The sequence below is a fragment of the Carassius gibelio genome, chromosome A2 (genome assembly GCF_023724105.1).
Source record: "Carassius gibelio isolate Cgi1373 ecotype wild population from Czech Republic chromosome A2, carGib1.2-hapl.c, whole genome shotgun sequence".
Taxonomy (NCBI): Eukaryota; Metazoa; Chordata; class Actinopteri; order Cypriniformes; family Cyprinidae; genus Carassius; species Carassius gibelio.
The window spans coordinates 23,636,659-23,660,116 of NC_068372.1; the positions used below are offsets into that span (position 1 = coordinate 23,636,659).

At 37.8% G+C, this 23,458-nt stretch overlaps 2 protein-coding genes across 6 annotated transcripts in view; one reads left to right on the forward strand and one right to left on the reverse strand.

Moving 5' to 3' along the window:
- Positions 1–23,458, reverse strand: part of spsb4a (splA/ryanodine receptor domain and SOCS box containing 4a) — a 60,360-nt gene that overhangs the window by 5,019 nt on the left and 31,883 nt on the right. Inside the window, exons 3-4 of one of the 5 annotated variants that reach the window (XR_008147606.1) lie at positions 22,408–23,166; positions 17,820–21,125 (exon numbers count right to left, since the gene is read on the reverse strand). The exons of the other annotated variants lie outside the window; for them this stretch is intronic. The gene's annotated coding sequence lies outside the window, so the exon portion shown is untranslated. Of the gene's footprint in view, positions 1–17,819; positions 21,126–22,407; positions 23,167–23,458 lie in introns of those variants that run through there. 5 annotated transcript variants of the gene reach the window in all.
- Positions 7,835–10,745, forward strand: LOC127933914 (GTPase IMAP family member 4). Its single transcript, XM_052531051.1, has 2 exons — positions 7,835–8,223; positions 8,486–10,745. Exons 1-2 carry the CDS (start codon positions 8,196–8,198, stop codon positions 9,250–9,252), a joined length of 795 nt encoding a protein of 264 aa, XP_052387011.1. The 5' UTR covers positions 7,835–8,195; the 3' UTR covers positions 9,253–10,745.

A 23,458-nucleotide genomic window follows, 5' to 3' on the forward strand; every position in this document is an offset into this window, starting at 1 on the left:
AAGCAATTTCTTGTGGTTGCAAGACAAGCAATGGGATTCGTATGGTAAATATCAAAGCATCACATTTTGTTAAATCCAATTAATTCACCCTCTGTACTCAGCGGGGGTGCTGCAGCCTCACAAAGGGGGTCTGACAAGTTCTATGACCTGCGCCAGGGCAGGAAAGAGGGGGGTGGCGGCATGTGGAACCTTCTGGAAAAGCTTTGCACCAGGCTAAAGAAAGTAGCCTGAGAGGAAACATTTCGTGGAGATCAAACCCAGTGGTGTAATTCGATTAAATCATTGTGAACTGATTAATGTCTGTGTCTTAATTGAAAAATGTGCAGTGGTCACAATGAGAGGCCTGTGATCCACCCACAGAATGAGTGAGTACATAAACAATCATTACAGCATAACACCCAAACTAACTGCAGCTCTGCCTAGATCAACTCTCTCTCATGTGGGTTCTGCGTTGCAGCTCAAACATCGACTCAATAATCATTCCACCCTGAGCGATTCATTACTAGCGTGAGATCTAGGATTTTTTTATGGAAGCCGACTGATCAAAAAGACACTGCTTTGGTAATGATGATGCTCAACCGTAAATGATCCACTTAGCTTAATCATGCATAAAACCCAGGTAATTAGATGTAGATGTACTCAGCGCTTAGATCATCATGTACTCCCAACCTCAAATTAAAACACACTGTTGTGGCTGCGGTCATGATGGAGGCTTTACTGCCCTTGAACATGGTGACTCATAAAACTCACATTCATTAATAATTCAGTTATGTAACAGGGGATTTTACTATACTTAGCCAGGTCAATTATTTGACTAAGCCTAATGATAGTGATACATCAGAACAAGAAATTTAATAGCAAACAATAGGAACTGCATGTTTCCAGGAATGTGAAAATCTTTACTGTAAATTTAAAGGCTCACAATGCAATGCAAAGACTTAAACCACAAACAGCGAGACAAATACAATGTAAGAAAGATACAAGTAGTTAACCATACAGTTTAAATAAGAAATTGTATAATTAAATGCAAAAATAAAACTCTGCATAGACTCCAATCTATGAATTATACACTGATTATTATTAAATCTACAAACGTTATTCATTTAAGAGCAGTGAGTGATTTTATCTTTGTCTTTTGTCGTATGATTAACATACACAGACAACAGCAGACATTTAAGGCTGCTGTCACTTTAGGATCTGATGCATGGATCTAATAAAGTGACATGCATCCAATTTCAGTTTACACAGTTTACTTTCACAAAATGATTGTTGTTGCAAAAAGACTGGGTACTTTGACATTTAATGTTTTTGACCATTGAAATGCAATAATTTTTAGGTGTGTGTCTAAATACAAGTATACTGCATTAAGATTTTTTGACATCAATAACTTTCAGCAAACCTGAGCTGCACAATTATATTTATATCCTGCGATATACACAACACAGCAATATCTCTATCGATCGTCTTCATTGTACAGTATATATATGTTATGTGATAGATGAAAGATATCAACCATGATTTTTGTCAGAAAAGACATTATAATAGAAAAGTGGGTTCAAAAAAATTGAATATTTTGAGATAACAACTGGTCATGAACTGAACACACAGGACGAGGTCACAAGTTCATTAGTCTCTAATCCCAGAAGCATTCATGAGATGCTGTGGGCTAGTCTTTTAAAGCGCACTCTCTCTGACTGTCTATGTCTACAGTTCCTCCCGAGGCGGTGATCTGAGCACAGATACATGCAGTGAGATCAGCTTGCCTGACCCATGCAGCTTGAAAAGATGTGAACTCTCTTTGGGTATAGTGTACAGCCAAAATAACAAATACCTCAAACCTAATATGACAATGGATGCACAAAAAGCAAAATGCCCATATTTACACAGAAGCCAACTTACAACTGAGTTTTTATGTTTCAATTAGTTGAATCAACTAAGTTCACTGCACCCAGTGAAGGTGCTGTAGGGCATTTATATCAGCGCACAGAAATGAAAATGTTTCAGACATTTCCTTATAAAGCAGCAGACCAGAATCATCAGGAAGATAAGAATCAACATTTTACACAGCAAAAAATCCTCCGAAATAACAGCCGCTCTGAGACCCAGTTTGGCTCCGTGTAAAACCTCTAAACAATTTTTAATCTGTTTTTACACTTATTCTGCCATCATTTACTCACCCTCACATGGTTTCAAACCTATATGACTTTTTCTCTATTTCGAAAAAAAATATATATATTAAATTAAATGTATGCATTTGGCAGATGCTTTTATCAAAAGTGACTTACAGTGAATTCAGGCTATGAATTTTTACCTATCATGTGTTCCCGGGGAATCAAACCCCCAACCGTGTGCTTGCTAGCGCAATGCTCTACCAATTGAGCTTCAGGAACACTAATAAAATATAAAATCTTGTAAATCTTTGATTGCATTATTGCATTTTTTTTTTACTATTCACAATTTACTATTCATCATTAGAGGCCATCAAGTCCAAAAACAAATCACTCGGATCCATTTTAGGCATTGCAGATCCCCATCTACTGTACATGCAGAATGACAACTGAGTTTTCACACAGTCAGCATAATGGCCTGTAGCCGAATATTGATCGTGGCAGATGCCAGATGCACATCTCCAGCCTCATTCCCTGAATCCATCCAGCAGAATTCCCCGCTCAACACAGCTGGACTTTGGATGAGATTAAAGCCAGCGAATGGCCCAATGGACGCAGCAGGGTTTGGGGAGGCCAGGTAAACAGCTTCGTCATGATGACAGGGGGTTGCGGAGGGCAGGGCACATGAAAAGGGAAACTCTCTAGCAGGAATGGATAGTTTTGTAATAGACAGATTCATCATAGACTGGACTCGTGTCCAGAAACAAAATGCCGACGGATGGCAGAGCGTTTCTTTGGAGGCCCAATATAATATCCAGACAGTATGTAATGAAGCCAGACTTAGAAAACTGACAGGGCATTTTTATGAAATGTGTAATATGTGAATGCTAGCACAGGGCCTGCTTAGTTTAAAACTGCAACTTTAAACAAAGACACAAAGTATAAACAATAGAAAGCAACTGAGATATACATCAACACACACAGGCACATGTGCGGGAGCCAGATACACACCATCCACCCACAGATTCCCAACAGCACTCAGACAAAGTTGGAAGACCAAGTTTATATTTCCCAGTAGCCTTTGAGCAGCAGAGAAACAGAGACTCAGATATTGAGATCCAAATATGTCCCGAAGTTTCAATGATTAATGTGCAGCGCTCTGTATGAAGAAAATCATTTGGAACTCATTTAAAAAGATAGACTAGTTGATCGAGAACTTTAAATTCTGTCAATTTCCTCACCTTCATGTTTTAGCAAACCATTATGACTGATTTATTTCTGCACCAAAGGAGATGTTGAGAAAAATGTCGGAGCTGCTTTTTTCCTTTTTTTACAATTAAACTGGATGGTGACAAGGAGCTATTAAGCTCCAAAAGGGGTAAAAAATAATAATAATAAAATAAAAAAAAGCAACTAAGTCATCATAATATTACTTGTGACTTCCAAGTCTTCTGATAACTTACAATAGCTTTCGGTGAGGAACTTCGAAGTTGTTGCTTGAGAGCTATAGCCATAGTTACCAATAAATTACATTTAATGTAAAAAGACAGTTTGGACAATCTGCTGTAAATTTCTCCTTTTGTATTCCTCAGACGAAATTACGTCATTCGGGAAGTGAGAATGAGTGAATAACAGAATTTTCATTTTGGCTGGATTTGTGGTTTACTCCACTTTTTCCTAGCATAACTTGAACCACAGTTAAACAGTGATGCATCAAGCAGACCTGATCCCACTGCCCAGTCAAGGTCATATTAGCACCAAGGCCCATGACAGCCGTAATTCACAACCTCAAATATACCAGATCAGCAAACCGTTAATATGCTCCAGCAGGAGAATTGACTTTTAGACACTCAGATAATAGTCAATTTAAGGCATAAATGAGTCACTACATTCTAATATCAGCTGCAGGTAATGAATCACGGGGCACAGGGGAAGAGCAGGCATCCTCTCTCTGTGGAACTGTGGCTATAAAAGAACAGAACCAGAAGCAAATTCAAAGCTTCCCACTTCATTATTCTATATCAGGAAACTCTGAATGATTCAAATATTAATTCTGCACCTTACTCATTAGCATTACAATTTTATTGCTTCCTTTCAGAGAGGGGTGGGCTAACTTAAAATAGCCTTCCCTCTGAGCAACAAAGGTGAGTGTGGAACACCCACTGTGTGTGAGCTTAGAGAGGGGAGCGGAGAGATTCATGTTTGCTTGCTTTGGGATTGTGTTTCAGTATATGGAACAAAAAGCGTCACCTTCAGCAGATTATGTGTGTGCTGCTTCCCTCAGTCAGGAGTGTCTCTGAGAAGCTATCCATATCCATAGTCTTTAATGTTTCTCATCTCCCCTTAACAATTCTGTACCACCCAAGGCCCAGTATGAATTTGTGAGAAATCAAATGTTTATCAGTTCAAGGCTCAAAACTATTTGTAAAAATATTTTTTCTAGTTCAGTAAAGCAATTTTTTCAACTTGCCTTCTCACCATCTTCACTCTGCCCATAAAAAAAGATATATATATATATATATATATATACATACATACACACACACACACACACACACACACACAAAACAATAATTTATCTATATTAATAATAATAATTTATTTTAGGTAATTTAAAGTAATTAAGAAATTTTCCAGTTATAATACAAAAGTTTATTTTTGTTGGAAAACGATGACTGTTTGAAATTCCCACACAATTATCATCAGGCCGTCATATTGTTGTGCTCTTAACTATCACTCCTATTAATGACAGACCACAATGGACCGTTACCGTTTCCTGTTCTCTTTGTTTCTTTCTGCATGATTTACCTGGGCAAACAATGTACATCAAATACCAAAGGAGAAAATCTTTAAAGCATTAAATTCTGATCGATACCAAAACAACTAATGTTCTGGGTGGATCCTTCCACTTCGTACAGAACGCTTCACTTGCTTGCTTTTCTAAGCACCGCAACCAATTTCGCACAATAGCAATGACTTTGGATCATGAAAGAATGGGCAGCGTTTCGTGGAATCATGCATTATGCAGCACTAATGCAAGTTTTATGTGGTCGGGCTGAGTACACATGAAGGCCCATGTGAGCCTCAGTCCAGTAATGGCTTCGGCTGAGATGGACAGTAAGGAAACTGATATGGTCACCCTAGCCTTCATATTCCTCATTTACTGAGCCATACTGTACAAGCAATTACAACTGCTATCCATACAGTTCAAATGCTGTACAAGTATATAAGCATGTTTGGCACAATGATACTATAAGTATCCATAGTTGGCAATGGAGCATTTATAAGCATCATAGTCTGAAGTGTTAATAAAATAAAGTAAGGATAATAAAGGAATTAGGAACAATTAGGAAACTTAGATTTAGTCAAATTATAAGAGAGTACTATATACATCCCTTGAGAAAGAAATTCACATACTGTATGGACTATTATGTAAAAACTGTGCAGATTTGCACCAAATCTCTCACTGGTTCCATGATGCTTCGATTGTTCCCTTAAAAGTCAAGTGCCTATGTAAGCAGCTCACTAAGTTTTGAAACAGACCTTATGTCTGGTGCATAAATTACACGGATGCATTGGACCAAATAATGCAACAATCAGCAAAAGCCCGCTGGCACTGGCAGAGAAGGACTGTGCAATATTAGACATAATAAATGAAGCCGCATAACCATACAAAACCCAGACGAGCTGTCAACCTTGACATTTAGTGGCATTCACCATGACAAATGGCTTACACATTAAATCTTTGAGAGAGATGTTTCTAACCACACTAGTGGGGCTCTGTAGATGCAGCTGTTATCTATGACCGTACCATAATGCACCTGCCTTGATTTATGATAAATGTATAATTTAAATACAAATGTATACAGAAAAAGTGATGGTACCCATTGGTATTTCATTACCACCATCCTTCGAAATATCTTATTTTATGTTCCACAGAAGAAATAAAGGCATACAGGTTTGGAATGATACATGGGTGAATAAATGATGACAGAACTTTTGGGTGGACGATCCCTCAAAACTAAAACTGAAATAAATATGAATAAAACTAAATAGAGATATTTAAAAATAAACTGAAAACCATCTAAGAACTGCTGCATGCAACTGCATTCAGTATCAAATTCTGGGGTGTGTTTGTACCTTTATCCAATTTACATAATTTATAAAACAATGCAGACAGTGGGTCCAATGGCCAGTTATAATGGCCAAACTGAATTCTGCCCTCTGAACTGAAGACAGACTTTCGAATTATACATAAAGGTTGAATGTCTCGCTTTCACACACACACACACACACAAAGCTTGAGGGTAGAGCAACACTTCAGCTCTGGAAAAAAGCAGCACTCCTTTAAAGTTCATCGTACAGTAGAAAAAAACTCTCTAAAGAGATTGCGAAGTGAGAGCACTGCATGCTGGGATATAGCTGCCATGTGTCTTGGCTCAGAGCTACAGCCCACAGATATTCCTTCCTTATTCCTCTCATATTCATCCGTTCCCTCCTCAGCTCAAACCAAAAAGATTTTCCCTCCTAAAGATGCGAGTCATTCAACCTGATGCCATCGCTCCTCCGCCAGGCCTCTGTTTACAGATCACTTCACTCTTTCACTTTCACGTGGTGTGCAGTTCCTCCTCTAGGGTGAGTTTAAATAAGTTGCCCCAGTACTGAGAGGCAAGCGACTATAAAGAAACAGGGAAGTGAGTAGAGGAACAAAACAGCACTAAAACCCATTTTTAATATCGCAACAATGCCATGAGTTCTTAAAACAGGGCAGCATGACTGTTAGCCAATCATTTACCAGCTACAATTTTGATTTACGAGTATATGCTAAATGATTCTAAAATCACAACACTGCAGTAAAACACAACACAGTTCTTAGTAAAAAATATACATATATATATATATATATATATATATATATATATAACATAAATGTGGTTCAAAGCTGGAAGTCTGGAACTTAACTTCCTTAACACTGATGACTAAAGCACTAAAGCACAACTGCATCTGGACAAGCAGAGTTAAAGGGGGTTTCAGAAAGCTAAGACACATCTGGGTGCTGGACTATTTAACTGCAAAAAAGGGGTTTCAAAACAGTTAAAAATTCAACCACTAAAATACATGCTTTACCTTAGTAAACATAAAAAGTATATCAAAGTATCATTAACAGTATATAAATCTTGATATATCTATTTATATCTATATCTATATATATATATATATATATATATATATATATATATATATATATATATATATATATATATATAACTTTAAGGTTTATAATATTATTAATAGCTATTAATAAAAGGCACACATAGTAAGTAAATCAACAATCTTGTTTATTACAGGGCAAAGGAAAACTGCTACATGTCACGTTTTGCACAACTTTGAATATTTATTTACACCTAGATGTAATGCAACATATGACTCTCAATATTACTGTTGTTGGATGTACTTTTAATGAAGGTAAAATATTCTCACTGTGAGATTTCACACACTGGAGCTTGTTAATAAAACATGAGCAGAACGAATCCCTGCACAAATCCTCAACAAATCCACTCACATACAAATTGTCCTACTTAACTGAATGTGACAATTTGCACAAAAACTGTCTTATCCATTCTGTTGGTGTGTCATCATGAATAAGGTCCATTGTTTAGTTTGTTTGACTGGAGAAAAATAAGTCATTTCAGTCACGTTTTGGCACATTTCGAACCCATTGCCTCGATATAAAGTCATGTGACTCTATAACAAAATTAACCATTTTACTGCAGTCACTTCTTAAATACTAACAATCAACTGGCACACAGCACTCAGACTTTTTTTATAAAATGCCTTTAGTTTATAACATGCCCTTACATTTATATATAGCTTACAACTCAAACAATGAACCCCATGCTGAGGGTGAGAGGAACTAAAAAAAGCTTATCTATAGTTGTGAAACCAGGAATAGAAGGAGATTTCTGGTCACTCCCTTCTCATGTAAATGACCAGATCAGTGACGAACGTGCACATACTGTACGTCTGTGACAACCTGTCAGATGGGCTCGGACTGAATTACAAGTGTTCTGAAAAACACTGGTATTAATGGACAACGGGAATGCAAAACATAATGGTAAGACTTGTATCTGGACATTTATTTCCTACTTTGTTATTTTATATTTTACATTTTATTTTATTTTTCACATTAGGTAGAGACCGACTATGCAAAACTCTTCTTTGTAAACATGCACTGAAAGGACTTTTTTTTTTTTTTTTTTTACCATTTTTTGTAAGTGTCCCATGCTACTAATGTTGTGTTTGCTGTTCAACATTGAAGAAAATGGTCTTGGTCTACTCAAAATCTAATTAACCCACCAACACCTGTCTTCCAACAGGCACCGACCAAGTTGCCCCCCCTCTGCGGCTGCTAATCGTAGGGCAGAAGCGGACAGGAAAGAGCTCAGTGGGCAACACAATCCTGGGTAAGAAAGCATTTAATACATGGGGTGGAGCAGACAGTGCAGTAGCAGATGGAGAATCTGAGGGCCGACAGCTGATGGTCGTGGATGCCTGTGGATGGGGCACGAACGAGAACCTGGTCCATAAACAGGAGAAACTAGAGCTATTTAACGCCTTGTCACTATGTGAGCCCGGACCCCACATTCTGCTCCTGGTCATTCCCTTACTGCACTTTAGCCACTCTGAGAAAGCGGCCCTACAAAAGCGCATGGAGATCCTCACAGAGGGTGTGTGGCGCCACACCATGGTCGTGTTCACGCTTGGGGACCGTCTGCATGACTGCAGCATACAGGACCACATCCAGACAGCCGGGAAGGATCTCCAGTGGCTAATGGAGAAGTGCAGGTATAGGTACCACGTTCTTAACAACAAGACACCCCAGGACAGACAGCAGGTCTCTGGTTTATTGGATCGTGCGGAAGACATGCTGATGGAGAACGGGGGATGGCACTTTTCTCTTCACATGTACAGCAGACTGGAGGAGGAATGGAGCCGAAGAGAGATGGAAATGAAAGAAAAGATACTAGAGAGACATGATGGAGCAGGGAAAACCAGCCGAGGACTGGCTGTGATTCCTAATCGCAATCAAAAAGGTGGTCTGCGTCTGAACGATACTCTAATGAAATTAGTTTACCACGGATAACCTGCTGCCAAACCAAGTTATACAGCACTGTTTCGGCATGAACTCAAAGTGAACTTCTGAACTGTAAATGTGTTCATCAACAAAGATTTTAGGTTAAAATATATCGGAGTCTTCCTTCCTGCAACTGCTCAGCATTTGTCTCATTTTGTCTCTCATTTCACTTTAAATGTGTCCATTTCACCAACAACTACTTTCTGATTTCATTTTTTTTTTCCAGTTTCATTTTAAGTGGTCCTGCGGTGTGACAAAAGATTAGAAGTACAAATATATACATTTTTTAATTTATGAATATTTAATATTTAATATGTTCCTAAAAATAATCGAATTGATTACATTGATATTTGTTATACAGTTGCACATCTTCGTTGATGTTAATTATTTTTTTTATAATAAAAAAACTGTTCATTGTTAGTTCATATTAGCTTAATTCCATTAAATAATAGTAACAGATACATCTATTGATTTTAATAATGTACTAGCAAATATTAAAATGAACATTAACTAAGATTAATAAATGCATTAGAAACATTTTTCATTGTTAGTTCATGTTAGCTAATGCAATTGTAATAATGTTAAATGGAACCTACTATAAAGTGTTATCAATTATTTCATATCAGCTACCCACATTTTCACACAAACATTGTTATTTAAAACTTAATGTGAGCCTATATTTATATAACAACTCATTGTGGTTAAATAATAAATAAAATAAAAATATCATAAGATGTAGGTTAAGAGTTATGTAATATAGACATTTATTGGAGAGGGCAAATTTCAAAGATACTTTACAACATCTTGCATAATGATGTAGGATAGATTACAAAACAGTGCAATACGGGGCAATCATTGAAGACAAAAGGACTCTTATTCTTCCCAAAGATTTTTAGGACAATTGTAAATAAAATGTAAATGTCTTGTAATAACCCTTCCAATTCATTTTACTTCTCCATTCATATTTTATTTGAATTTAAGCTTTTTTGCTTGCATTCTACAGGACAGTATTAAGAGACAGAGAAGAGACGGGGAACTGACTGGAATATGATGAAGGCCAGAAACATCTGATTGTCCTCATGAGCACAATTGCTCACACGCGTTGTGAGGACGTGGTCGTCATGATTTATTCATTTGATTAATTCAATTTACCACCTGATGCCTCTTATCTGATACCTGCTAATCTCTGTGCATGCACTCATATCTCTCACCTTTACCCCTCTTCTACAACACTTCTTCACATTATCATAACCAAAATCTCCCCACCCCTCATGTCCTAATACTCTTTAAAGTGACTGATGGCAATGTCATCACAGCGCTGAGCCCCGAACACTCGCTTTAATTGATATGCAATTTGCACGTCCTCTAAATCTGAGGAGGTGAGTGCCTTTAATGTGCTACTCGGAATGAGGCATTACATTTAAAAGATCAAAGCCAGAGAGCGAGTGAAACATCAGAGGCCCTAGTCTCAAAGTGAAATTCTCTCTCGTCGTCACACGGTGTCAAACATTATCCCGTTACGGTTGGGTAAACAAGCCTGAGTGCAATGATGAGAGAAACATTGAAAGCATCGAGCTAAAGTCACTGCTTGCATCGACCGCACAAGCACCCGCCCGCCACAGATTCTACCACCACATTTCCAAATGCTATAAGCTGCTAATTTACGTGTGTGAATGTAATGCTCTTGCTGGCAAGCATGTTGTACTGCATGGGGACAGTGGAGTGACATGCTAGCAGGGAAGAGTATCTGTGGATGGACTGTCTTCATTTCAGGGCCTTCTTACAAACACTCTGCCCATAAACCAGGTGATCTACTGACCCCTTTTCCACCAAAAGTTTAGGGGTCAGCCTTTTTATTTATTTTTTACTACTTTTATTCAGCAAGGTCACTTAAAAATGTTCAAAAGTAACAGTAAAAACTTTTATAATGTTACAGTTGTTAAAATTGATAAGAAATATTGATTGAGCATCAAATCAGCATATTATACAGATATTATACAGAACCATGTGACCCTGAAGACTGGCATAATGGCTGCTGAAAATTAATGCTTGCCATGACAGGTACAAATTACATTTTAAAATATTATATAACTGTATTGTTTTAAACTGAGACTTTAAAGATGCATTTAAAAATTACTCACTGAAAAAGTACTCTTAAAAAAAAAAAAAGGCTCCAAAGGGTTCATTGTGCTGAAAGTACCTGTTTAAACCAGACTAGCTGGCCTCCCAGAAAGTCCCTTAAAGGAAAGCAAACAGAATGTACATGATGTACATAAGGAGGAATGGGTAATGGCCATACAGAGAAGTCCCATGGATTTTAGATCATATAGCACAAGAGAAGTGAGGATGCAGAGAGAGAATCGATAAATCAGAGAGCAAAAATAAAGAATACGGACACACAATGTTAAAGTGACCCGGTGAAATAAAACTGGACTTTAAAAGATTCTTTCTGAGTTAAACCTGATATTTGCAAATTTTATGTAAAATATCATCATTTCTGTAATTTTCATACACCCCTGAGTGCAAATCATCAATCTTTTTTTTTCATTTTCCCTAAAAAGAAAGTCTGTAAATTTTGTTAGCATGCATTATAGATTACTTTACTGCACACAGATTAGTTTAAAAAATAATAGACATGGACAACACTTCAAAAATCCTGTTTGTTGAAATCTAAAAATCCCTGAAACAAGATAAATTTACATTTAATTAAATCTTAAACAGAAATGTCTTACTGCAACTGGCAGATTTTTTTTTTTTCACTTGATATAAGCAAAATGTAAGTTAAAAATAATCTGCCAGTGCTCTAAAACACATTACATTTGTATGAAGTATACATTATCTAAAAACAACTAAATATTTACATATCGTACATAGATGCAGTGTTGCTGCTTAAGTACATTTACGTTTAAAGAGATTTTAAAAGGGTGATTAAAAACTCATTAAAAAGGGCTTAGGTTACGTATACACTAATCCAGATATATTTGAAAACTGATTTTTCGTCTAAAAACACTCCGCGTCTCCACTATCATTTTCAAACGTTTTCCAAAAGTTGCTCATCCACACTGAAATGTATGAAAACACTTACATCCCCCTACTGCGCATGAGTAAAGCTTCAACCTGCGTCATTTTTGCTAGGCGTTTATTTACTATCGGGTACTTTGAAACTTTGCGGCAATGTTGAGGAAAGGTACACAGTTTTTTAAATGGACCAACAGTGAAGTGGAGTTGCTGCTGCGATTAACACAGGAGTATAAAGTACAAACTGTACATTGATTTTTAACAAGGCTGTCAAAACGGAGAGCATCCAAAACAACTGCTGTACAATATCGTCCACCATCTTGGCTGAATTGGTCATATGACTGCATCACATGACTAAAAATGTGTCATCTTATTCAAAAGCCTCCATTTTCACAGTACGATGTGAAAACAGCGTTTTCAAATTTGGAGAGTGTTTTCCAAAAGCTACGTTTTCGTTGACTTAAAATGCCATCTCAGTGTGGACGGAAGGCCAAAACAAAGAGAAAAATTTACAAAAGAAAATGTATTAATGTGGACATGGCCTTAAATGTCATACAAATCCAAGTTGAATGAGGAAGTAACAAAGGCAGAGCTGAACTGCATCATAGATTCAACTACAGTTTTATCCATGCAACATGTTGCCACCTGTGCGACACCTTGAGCTTCTATACACAGCCTTTGACCAGACTCAGCATCCAAAAAAGCTAGAATGTAGGTGTAAGATTCTGAGCATTAGGGTTTGTCTTTAAAGAAGAGTCAGAATACTGATTGAACACATCTATTATGTCAATAAACATATCAAATAGGTGCACTGCTACTGGAGTCCACCAGCTCGGCATTCTCGTCAAAGCCTTCTTTTTTTTTCTGCACAGACTTTAAAAAACCTAGATTCTGCCTTTAAGCTCATCCAAATACATCAATAGCACTTCCACCTTGAAAGATCAACAGCTCATCAAGAAAATCACCATGCAATGTCCAAAATCAAATATCTTCTTCTTTCCTTCTTAAAGACTGCCATATACAGAGAGACACGCAGTGAGCGCAATGGAAGTCAAGGCCTGTGCTTAAATCTCTGCGGATAATAAAGCTTAATATAATCCGAACGTCTACAAATCTGCGGTCACCCCATTCTCTCATTTGTGTGGTCAGGCTTACCGTTGGATAAGTGTAAGGATGAAAAATGGCCAGATCTGATGAGCTGGAGTCAGTAAGGAACCAGCAGGCGAGCTTATTATCAGAGCCCACTGCATCCACAGCTCAATCACCGAACATACTGTCTCTCTTTACTTTGTCTTCCCTCACTCTCTGTCTCTGTCAGTGACTGAAGGATGTCTGTTTCCACGGAAACTCTTTCAGTCAATTAGGTGTGCAAATATTGCAGAAAGGACAGAACATGCTGAAAAATGTGGTGGAAACAGAAGCAAGAATCAAAGAGTCGAACGTGATCTGTTCCGCTAGCAGGGGGCGCTGCTTTCTGTGTGGCCTGGTTACCATTGAGGTTAATGGTCACAAGCCAGTGTAGCAAAAACTATAAAGCTATACAAACAACAGCAGGTGACTGATAAGGTTATTAAGTGTTAGGTGGCGTAATAAATAATAGGCTGTCATTTGTTTGGTTGTGTGTGCAACAGTGCAGCCGTGCTGAACCTCTCAGCTTGGTATAAGACCCTGCAACTATACACTAAACAAACAGCTTCTGTCTATCATTTGTTTTTCCACAAAATAAGCCTTCAAGGAGATTACCCAAGATGCTTACTAAGCCGACGGTGGGGTTTTTGTGTGTGTGCACAGGCGGATAAATACACACAAACTGCACGGTCAGCAATCGTGAAGATAAGTCTCATTTTGACATATTAAGAGCCTGAGGTATTGAGCCAACCTTAGGTACCCTACCACACAGTAATGATATGCTTTAATAACATGCTTTCATATCTGTCATATTTCCAGGGCAGGAAAAAAAGACATCAAGTCACCATGAGAGGCAGCTTGCCAGCTAGGTCTGTGAAAAATAAAAAAACACTCAACAGTTTCCTAACATTTCCTGTGCTTCTCTCATTGCTTTACAGAGGCATTCTAGGCTTCATTGTGTGTGTGTGTGAGATTGTTGTACTATAAGGATGAATTTAACAGCTGTAGGTGAGACTGGGGCCTTATGGTGTTAGCGCAAACTTGATCCAACTAAATAATCATCTAATAACTGGCTCTAAATTAACACAGAGCCCAGCTGTTTGTCCTGAAAAGAGTAAGGACCAATTGTCTGTCCTCTCTTTACCTCTTTATCCATCTGTTTGTTCCCTATCTACCTATGCCAGGTAATCTCCACCAATGAACCAACTAGGCTAACTAACAAACTAACTAGCTATGAGATACTAACACTAGTATCACTGTCTTATTACGTTAACATTATTTGCAATCATATACACAAACAACATCCATTTATGTTAAATAATTCAGCTCATTTAAAAAGTCAATTTAAAGGATTCTCCAAAGCAAAAAAAAAAAAATCACATTAAATAAATGCCATCAAAACATTTTCATGGCAACCAAAAAAAGTTTTTGTTTAAACATTAAATGTAGTTATGCTGGGCATGATGGTATTTCCTTCAAGTACACTGGAGAACCATGTAAATATGGAAGCATATGGGTAGCATTATTCAATTTGCGATGTAATATGCAAAATGACAATGCAATATGTAAAATGGCAATGCATTTCTGTATTTGCATTTACATTTTCCAATACATTTGTGCAACGTGCAATGCCATTTTACATATTGCATTGTCATTTTGCATATTACATCCCAAATTGAATAATGCTACCCATATGCTTCCATATGTAAACTCCAGGGTGTGGAATGAGATAAAGAATATAATAAGTACCATGGTGTATATCAAAGTACAATACTATCAATTGATATCACAGCAGTACTGTGGCACCATATTCTTTTGGAGGAACCGATAAGGTCACTAAACTTTGTCTACAGAGACAATGAACCTATAAATAGATAAGATTACAAAAAGCTATGAAATTCCATATAATGTATAAAAAGTGTAATTTATGACAGGATGCTCCATACAACAAATATCTGGGACATTTATTTATATATATATATATATATATATATATATATATATATACGGACACGGACATTCGTAAGCTCAGTTTATATGTGACACAGCAGGTGTTCCCATCCCGGCTGCTGACTGACAGATGTTGATGGGCCAATTAAAAGGCATGACAGCATAGCTCTGACTCCCTTATCCAAACACACGAAATCTCAGCCAGCTGCTGTCATCTGCCGATTAGAGACAGAAGAAGAGAATAACACACACATGCAAACACACTTGTGTATTTCCAGGCTGCTTCCCAATTTGCATGCTATTTATCGTAAACAAAATGCAAGATTAGACTTAATGTGTGTCCTGAGTCATAGTATGTTGAATACATGAGTGCTTTTGGGGCAAATATTGATCACAATCCATTATTATTTTCTGGTGAACATCTTGACCAGTTAGACCAGCACTGAACCTACAAATCAAAACCGTACTGCCTGTACCAGCATGGAAATTCTGGTTTAAGCTGCTTTTTCAGGGTTTGACAGCTTCTCTCTGTACAAAACCGTTTAGTGTAGGTGTTTTAAGAGACTCAAACATCAAAGGGAAGAATATAACACAGCTTAGCAAACATAGCTTAGGTCTTAAGGAACAGATGTGGCCCAAACAGCACTACTGAGTCACACACCTCCCCCAAGCACACCCACCACACACACACACACACACTCAAGAGTGAGAGAGAGCAGTAATCTCTCTGATAAGATGCAGACGACCCTGCCAATTTATTAGGCAAGTGCCTCGGGCCAGAAACACCATGCAGCGCTAACCTACTGACCCATATAGCAGCTCTCTCCACACTTAGTCAACACGTCTTACACAGACAGAGAGACATCACGCTGTCATACAGACACATTAAGGCTGCACTGAAATCAAATCAATATTCAGATTTAATTGAAAAAAAAAATCACTTTTATTATCATGATTGTTCGTTCATTTGTTCAATCAATAGTTTTATTTTATTACACATTGTTTTTTATTATAAAAGGTACCTTTAAATTTTTTTATTACATTATAATTATAGAAAATAAAATTTTATTCATAATTTGTGTTTGTGTATATATATATATATATATATATATATATATATATATATATATATATATATATATTACATTATAATTAAATTATTGAGAGGCAAAAAGCACATTTTGTGATAAAACAAATCATGCATCCCTCAGACACACTATCGAACATGTACACACACACACATGCAGAAATAATAAAAGTAACAAACGGGGACTGATCACACATGATTCTTTACCATCCTAATCATTCAGGGCTTCCTTAGACCATTTAATCAGCTCGGAGTTTCAAACAATCCCACCAATTATTCAGCTATCAAAATATTTAGCTTTGCACATATTCAAAAGACACGTCCCAGCACTCCCAGCACATTGCTGCGTGTTAATACATGGTCAAGCAGATTCAAGGGGACAACGGGACACTGCGTACATCACAACAGTCGGCCTTTGTGTCTTTCCTTGTTGTTTCCGATCTCAGACTGATGGTAATTATCTATGTATCGCTTGCTCTACATTCGTCACGTCCTCTCCGTCTCTCTTTCTCTCTCTCAGATGCTGAGACCAATAAGAGAGCATTCTGCTGGAGTGGGAATGTGGATCAGACACTATTGTGTGATGAATCATAGCCGGAGCTAATGGTGTTTTAATCCATGACAATTCAGGGCACAGTGACAGCAGCCTTCTGCCAGACACAGAGCAAATGAGAGAGAGACAGAGAGAGAAAGCACAGAAAGCTCTCCGCCATCTCTCAATTATATCTACTCTGTGTTACACATTCACAATGGGGTGGCACATGTCAATTTACCGCTCATTTATTGGTTGGACGCTGGCAATTAGTGCAAGTTTATATACAGTCAAACAGCTCAGTCTGTTTATATTCCTCATTACTGATAACATAAAGACACTGGATTAATTCTACTTATATTTAAATTCAATTTTCAGTTTTATTTCGGTTCGCTACTTCGATTCCTATAGAACATTTTCAATATAATACAGAAATTCAGGCACACAAACATACGGACAACAACAACAAGACACAAATTATTGGTAAAATAAGTCAATCTACATGTTTAAATCAACAAAATATAGTGTAGACTGCAAGCAACAATGTGCAGTCAACTACACAGTCCTCACAAGACTGAAGATCTCAACAGAAAAGTTTCTTATAGTTAATCACCACTATTAAAATGTTAATGCTAAATCAAAAATGTAGGGAAAAGAATTCTAGATAAGCTAATGGTCATGTCACATACTGTTGTGGGACTAGTCGCCCATCCTGACCCATTCCAAGCATGTGTGCCCAGTGTGTGCAGTGATGAGGCTTGTTCAGAGTCTGACTGCTACTTTTCATTTGCAGTGTGATTAATCTTAGCGGTGGTGATAAACACTATTTCATTGCCGTGCGGATAACTTCTCTGGGCTAAAAATATAGCCCAGCAACGCAAGACTGGTTTGTGGTCCAGGGTCACATTCTCACTCATATGGGAGTAACAAATGTGGTGTCTCGAAAACTAGTGAGCTGCCTACTAAATATTGTTAGCTGTTTAAGTAGGCAATTCAGTAGGATATGTGACTTTACATATTGACTTCACTTTAATTTTGTTTAGGTTTGTTGATAATAATAAATGCAGTTTATAATGAATGCTATAAAAATGTAAGATTGTTTCAAATTTAAATGTTTATTTTAGGTTCTTTTTCACCATATACTCAGGTGTGACATATTTACCAGAAAAATAAATAAATATATTTTTTTAAACCCGGAATGCAGCTCACTAGGTTATGAGACACTGTACTTGATCTGCCCAGAAACTGCTTGGTAGGCAGCTTACATTCTTTTGAGAAACCATATCTCTGTAAATTGAAATAAATTCATAAATGTCAACTTTAAACATGCTGTACAAGTGGGCAGCTTAAAAGATTTAAAAAAGTGTTTTTTTTTTTTATGTTCTAAAATTATGTCTAAGGAGGCAGCTCACTGGGTATTGACCTGGTCTCTCCATTTATCTTGTGTTTACATCATCTCTTTCTATCCCACAGTCACTTACCCTGGACACTTTAAACTCATAAGTATCTCCGTAAGACACGGAGGAGTCTGATTAAGTCAGACAGCTCAGAGTGTTTGTTTGTAATGAAATTAGTTTGCTATAGACTGTGCAGATGTGTAATAAGACAGTGATGGGTGCATGCTTGCATATATATTAAAATTAAGCCTGAGGTTCAGACTGTGCTGCACATATCTAAAAATGTCTCAGCTTACATTTTTCCAACCTCATCTTTCTTACTGCATTCATTACTCATGTTTCTCTCACTCACCATCACTCTCAGTCTCTTGCATTCTACAAGGAAAGGTGCTTAACAGCCTCCTGCACGTGACTTAAAACATGCAAAACACCTAAAACGTGTATATAAACCCACAATCCTCAGAGCAAATCTTTAACACAACTTTGGAAACCACAAGCTTCCAAATGAGCGATCCAGTCCAAAGATGGCTTCTCCAAACACCTCTTGAGATTCACAGAACTCTCTCTCGCAAGCATTACACATTGCTTTGCTCATTTCATACAATTTTCCAGCAAATAAAGACATGCTTACTAGAAGCTTTGAAAAGATTTCAAATGGTCTTAGGACCACTTACTGAGTTGCTCTTTCCATCTGAAAAGGAGAAAGAGGGCTCTTTTAACTTCAGACGAGGGGGCTTTGTGAGTGTCCCACTCTGCTCTCTGTCCCGATATGGAAACACACCAGGGAGGAGAAGACTCCGTAGAGCGACACCGAGACCAAAGCAATCTAATCCATATAAACAGGGCTGAAATGACACTGATAGGATTCTGCTTATGGGTTTACTGGGTTGCTTATTAAATTAATACTCTGAAGTCATGAACAATTACAAGTTTTATAAAGGAATATCATACTTTTATTCTTTAAACACAGACAGTTTAATCAACACAGTGAAATGTCTATACAGGGATTGAGTTGTTTCAGTGATTAAAATAGTCAGTTCCCAAATAATAACTGGGATTTTTGTGATTAATATTTTTAATACGTTTGATTATTTATTAAACAATGGGGACTTTTATCATACAGCTGTTGCTGCTTTAAAGAAAAAGCTAGTTACTCAATGCTGTGCAATAATGAGCTTTTATTATGGTAAAAAAATTAACATTTGTATCATAATTTGCTCATCCTCAGGTCCTTCCCATCATACATTACTTAATTTCTTCGTAAAAAAAAAAAAAATGCTATTCATAAAAATAAATTAAATCAGTATTTTTATTTTTTTTTTTACATACAGAAGGTCAATAGGGTCCAATTTCACCTGGGCAAAAAATATCTTCAAAATATCTTTTGTGTTGTCATACAGGTTTGGAATGGCATGAAGCATAGTAAGCTAAAAAATAAAAATCATCCACAGGTATAGATGTTTGTAGATGGAGTTTCTTTCATATGGGGAAGTCGTGGCCTAATGAGGGTTGGACTCCCAATCGTAGGGTTGTGGGTTCTAGTCTTGGGCCGGACGGAATTGTGGGTGGGGGGAGTGCATGAACGGTTCTCTCTCCACCTTCAATACCTCGACTTAGGCAAGGCATCGAACCTCCAACTGCTCCCCGGGCGCCGCAGCATAAATGGCTGTCCACTGCTCTGGGTGTGTGCTCACAGTGTGTGTGTGTTCACTGCTCTGTGTGTGTGCGCATTTCGGATGGGTTAAATGCAGAGCACAAATTCTGAGTATGGGTCACCATACTTGGCTGAATGTCACTTCACTTTCACTTTCACTTTCATATAGAAACAGCTAAATCTACCAAATGACTCTGAATCTCTGTTCTGTTGAGGTTGTGCTATTAAATAAAGCTCAAATGGTTACATGCCTCTGGCTTTAAAATGCTGTTTCATTCAAAACCCTCTGGCTTATACACACACAGTGTCTGCCTGACAGGAGCGGATTAGAAAAAAAGTGTTTCCAAAACATGCTGATGATGGATGAAGGAGTGTTTCAAGTCTCAGCGTCTAGCCTTGTGAATGACGTGATGGCTCTGAGTGTTTGAAACTAATGCATAATCACTTGCACAAAACACACATGCTGACGCATAAAATATGCAGCCAAAAACGCACCACCTGAGGGACATTGTAAGAGAAGAACCAGAATTAATCTCTTTACATTGAGGTCTTGACTGGACAAGATGGAAGACAAGATGCGATAGTCAGGGTCGCTTGCTGGCTAACTACAACTGTATGTTGAAATACCAACAATGCATGGCTTCATCTCAAGCAAGGTTTCCACAGAACACAGTGTTGTTGTAGCGTGGCATAATAAGGTCAGGTTTTTGATTGCCAGGGCAAAAGAAGTAAACTGCCTAAAGAGTACTTTTGGTTTGCTGGTCTTCTAGCCTGGTCAAGCTGGTATGTTGGCTGATTTTTAAAGGGTTTTTGGCACTTTCTAGCTGGTTGGGATTGGAGACCAGCAGTCCACCCAGCTAAACACCAGCTTGGCCAGACTGGGAGATTGGCTACACCAGAGGCATCTAATCAAGGCTCCTGAAGGATCACTGTACTGCAGAGTTTAGCTCAAATCCTAACTAAACACAGCTGAAGCAGCTAAGCAAGGTCTTCAGGATTACTACAAACTTCCAAGAAAGTGTGTTGGCCAGTTTGGAGCTAAACTGCAGGGACATTAATGTTCCAGGAACAAGAATAGACATCCCTTAAGCTGTGTCCAAATTCAGGGTCTACATCCTTTCGGATAGAGATGTTCCGATACCCTTTTTCTCTTCCCGATACCGATTCCGATACCTGGGCTCAGGGTATCGGCCGATACCGAGTACTGATCCGATACCTGGGTGTATATCTGTATATACAGCTGTATATACTACTAGCCCTGTGTAAATTGCTAGAATTTTTTTATGGTGTGCTTCAGACAGATCCCTCAATAAAACATGAACAAATACATGGTGAACTACTGTATTTATTACAGTATTTTTATTATCTAACATGAATTTGACAGTATTATTTATTTTCTTATGCAAAAAAGAACTTCAAATGCAGCCAAAAATCTAACACCGCAAACTAAAAATGGTATTTAAGTTTTACAATATAACTGTATAAAAAAACTGCAACAAATAAGTCTAGGAATATAAAAAAAGATCTATTAATCAGATAATCTCTAACAAGTAAAAAACAAGTAAAAAACAAGCAACCATCTAGGCATAATTATTATTATTATAGAGATGTATTATTATTACTGTAGGCTACAACAGTAGCTTTATATATTGTCAATTTACTCATGTAAACCAAACATTTATTTTAATGGGCTGCCATGAAGATCTTTGAGTGTCTGTGTTTATGATATGACAGTATTCTCAAATGAAACGGTAAATTCTCATGAAGTGACGGTTTATGCGTTCATGTCCTCATGACACACAGCAGAGACTACAAAACAGCGAGCTCTCGCGCATCTGTGCCAGTCACCCACAGAGATGTAGATTTTGCGGGAGTAATATTTAAATAGTATTTTGCAGTTTAATATTCACAGACACTAGTATATATTCGGCTACTGTCTGGAGCCCTGCGTTTTGACTTACACGGAAGCGACTGAACGCAGTTGCCGGTACTGAATATACTCGAGAGTCTGTAACTACCGGTACTACAGAGACATACTGCTAACCACTGATCTATAATATAGTAGCGGCTTCACTGTCTTTTGGCAGTTTAGAATGTGATGAGTGATCCAGTCATATATAGATAAGGGCTGCTAACGCGTTTTCATTTCTTCTTCGCTGCTCTAAACAGGGGTTGCTTGTGGCAACACAGCACAACTTCCTGTGTTTTCAATGCATTTTGAGCAGCGAAGAAGAACCGTGCAGCGGTTAGGCAAAGCTTGCGGTCATAACTAGGTCTTTTTTAAGAAAATGGTATCGGATCGGTATATGGGTTCATGTACTCGCCGATGCCGATGCCAGAATTTGTTGTGGTATCGGAGATATTTCCGATACTAGTATCGGAATCGGAACAACTCTACTTTCGGAGTACTTATTTGAAGGATGTTACGTCACAGCGCCGCGACGATGGCTGTCCAAATTCGTAGGATCCTTCAAATGTGGCCCACAAATACGTCCTCCTTTTCCCCGAATTGGAAGGATGGGTGTGGTGGATCCTTTCCCGTCCTACCTATCCCATAATTCTGTTTGGCAGAGCGTAATGGCAGACGAAGCGAGCGGTAGCGAAATCGCAGAGGAGTATGCTTTTCAATGTAAGTTTCTTAAAAACTGGCTTTTCAAAAATATATATTTTTTCAGTGGTTGTCTAGTTAGGCATTTTGTTTTAAAACATAAATAAAAATAGGATATAATGGCTTACCTGGATATGACTGTCTTGTAGTCTGATATAAAAAACTCTCAGACAACGAGCAAAGAACGTATTTAATTTATTTAATTGCTTTATTTCTTCCAAAATTATTCTTCCAGAATAACTCTTTGTTTGTCCATTTTCCCACTTCTTGCTTAGCGCTGTCACGGTTGCTAGGCGACAGGATATGAGCAACGGGTAAGGGAGGGAACTGAAAGAAAGGTAGGCGGTCCAAATACACAAACACCGACTTCCGGGTTTTGCGGTCATCGGAGGACCCCTCCTCCTTCAACCGAGTAGAAAGGATCCTAAGGAGGATCACAGCCTTAGTCTAGAGTGGGAAGGCCAATATCGGTCCTGGAGAGCCACATTTCTACAGTTTGAAAATCAGCATGACCAGGCTGAAGACCAGTTGAAGACCAGCTTGACCAGGCTTGGAGACCAAACAAGCTTAGACTGTTTAAAGATATTTTTTAGCAAGTTAAATGTAATGCAATTTTTAAGTAGAACAACACCATGAGCTTATACCCCTGGACCAATTTAGGATTAATGCCTTGCTTGAGGGTAAAATGATGATGGAATTGAACAATCAAACTTAAGGTTTCTGAGCCGTAACAACTACACCACACAACCCAATTCAAGCGAGTTTTAAAAATTCTCCAAACTCTATTTCTAGCACGATCTTTAAGTATCAAAGGATCATTTACGTATAAATCTAGAGAAAA

What these genes read in the sequence shown, in the direction of transcription:
- LOC127933914 (XM_052531051.1), top strand. Translation starts at nt 8,196, where the DNA reads ATGGACAACGGGAATGCAAAACATAATG. An exon ending in CGGGAATGCAAAACATAATG is followed by an intron (nt 8,224 to 8,485) that starts GTAAGACTTGTA and finishes GTCTTCCAACAG; the next exon opens with GCACCGACCAAGTTGCCCCC.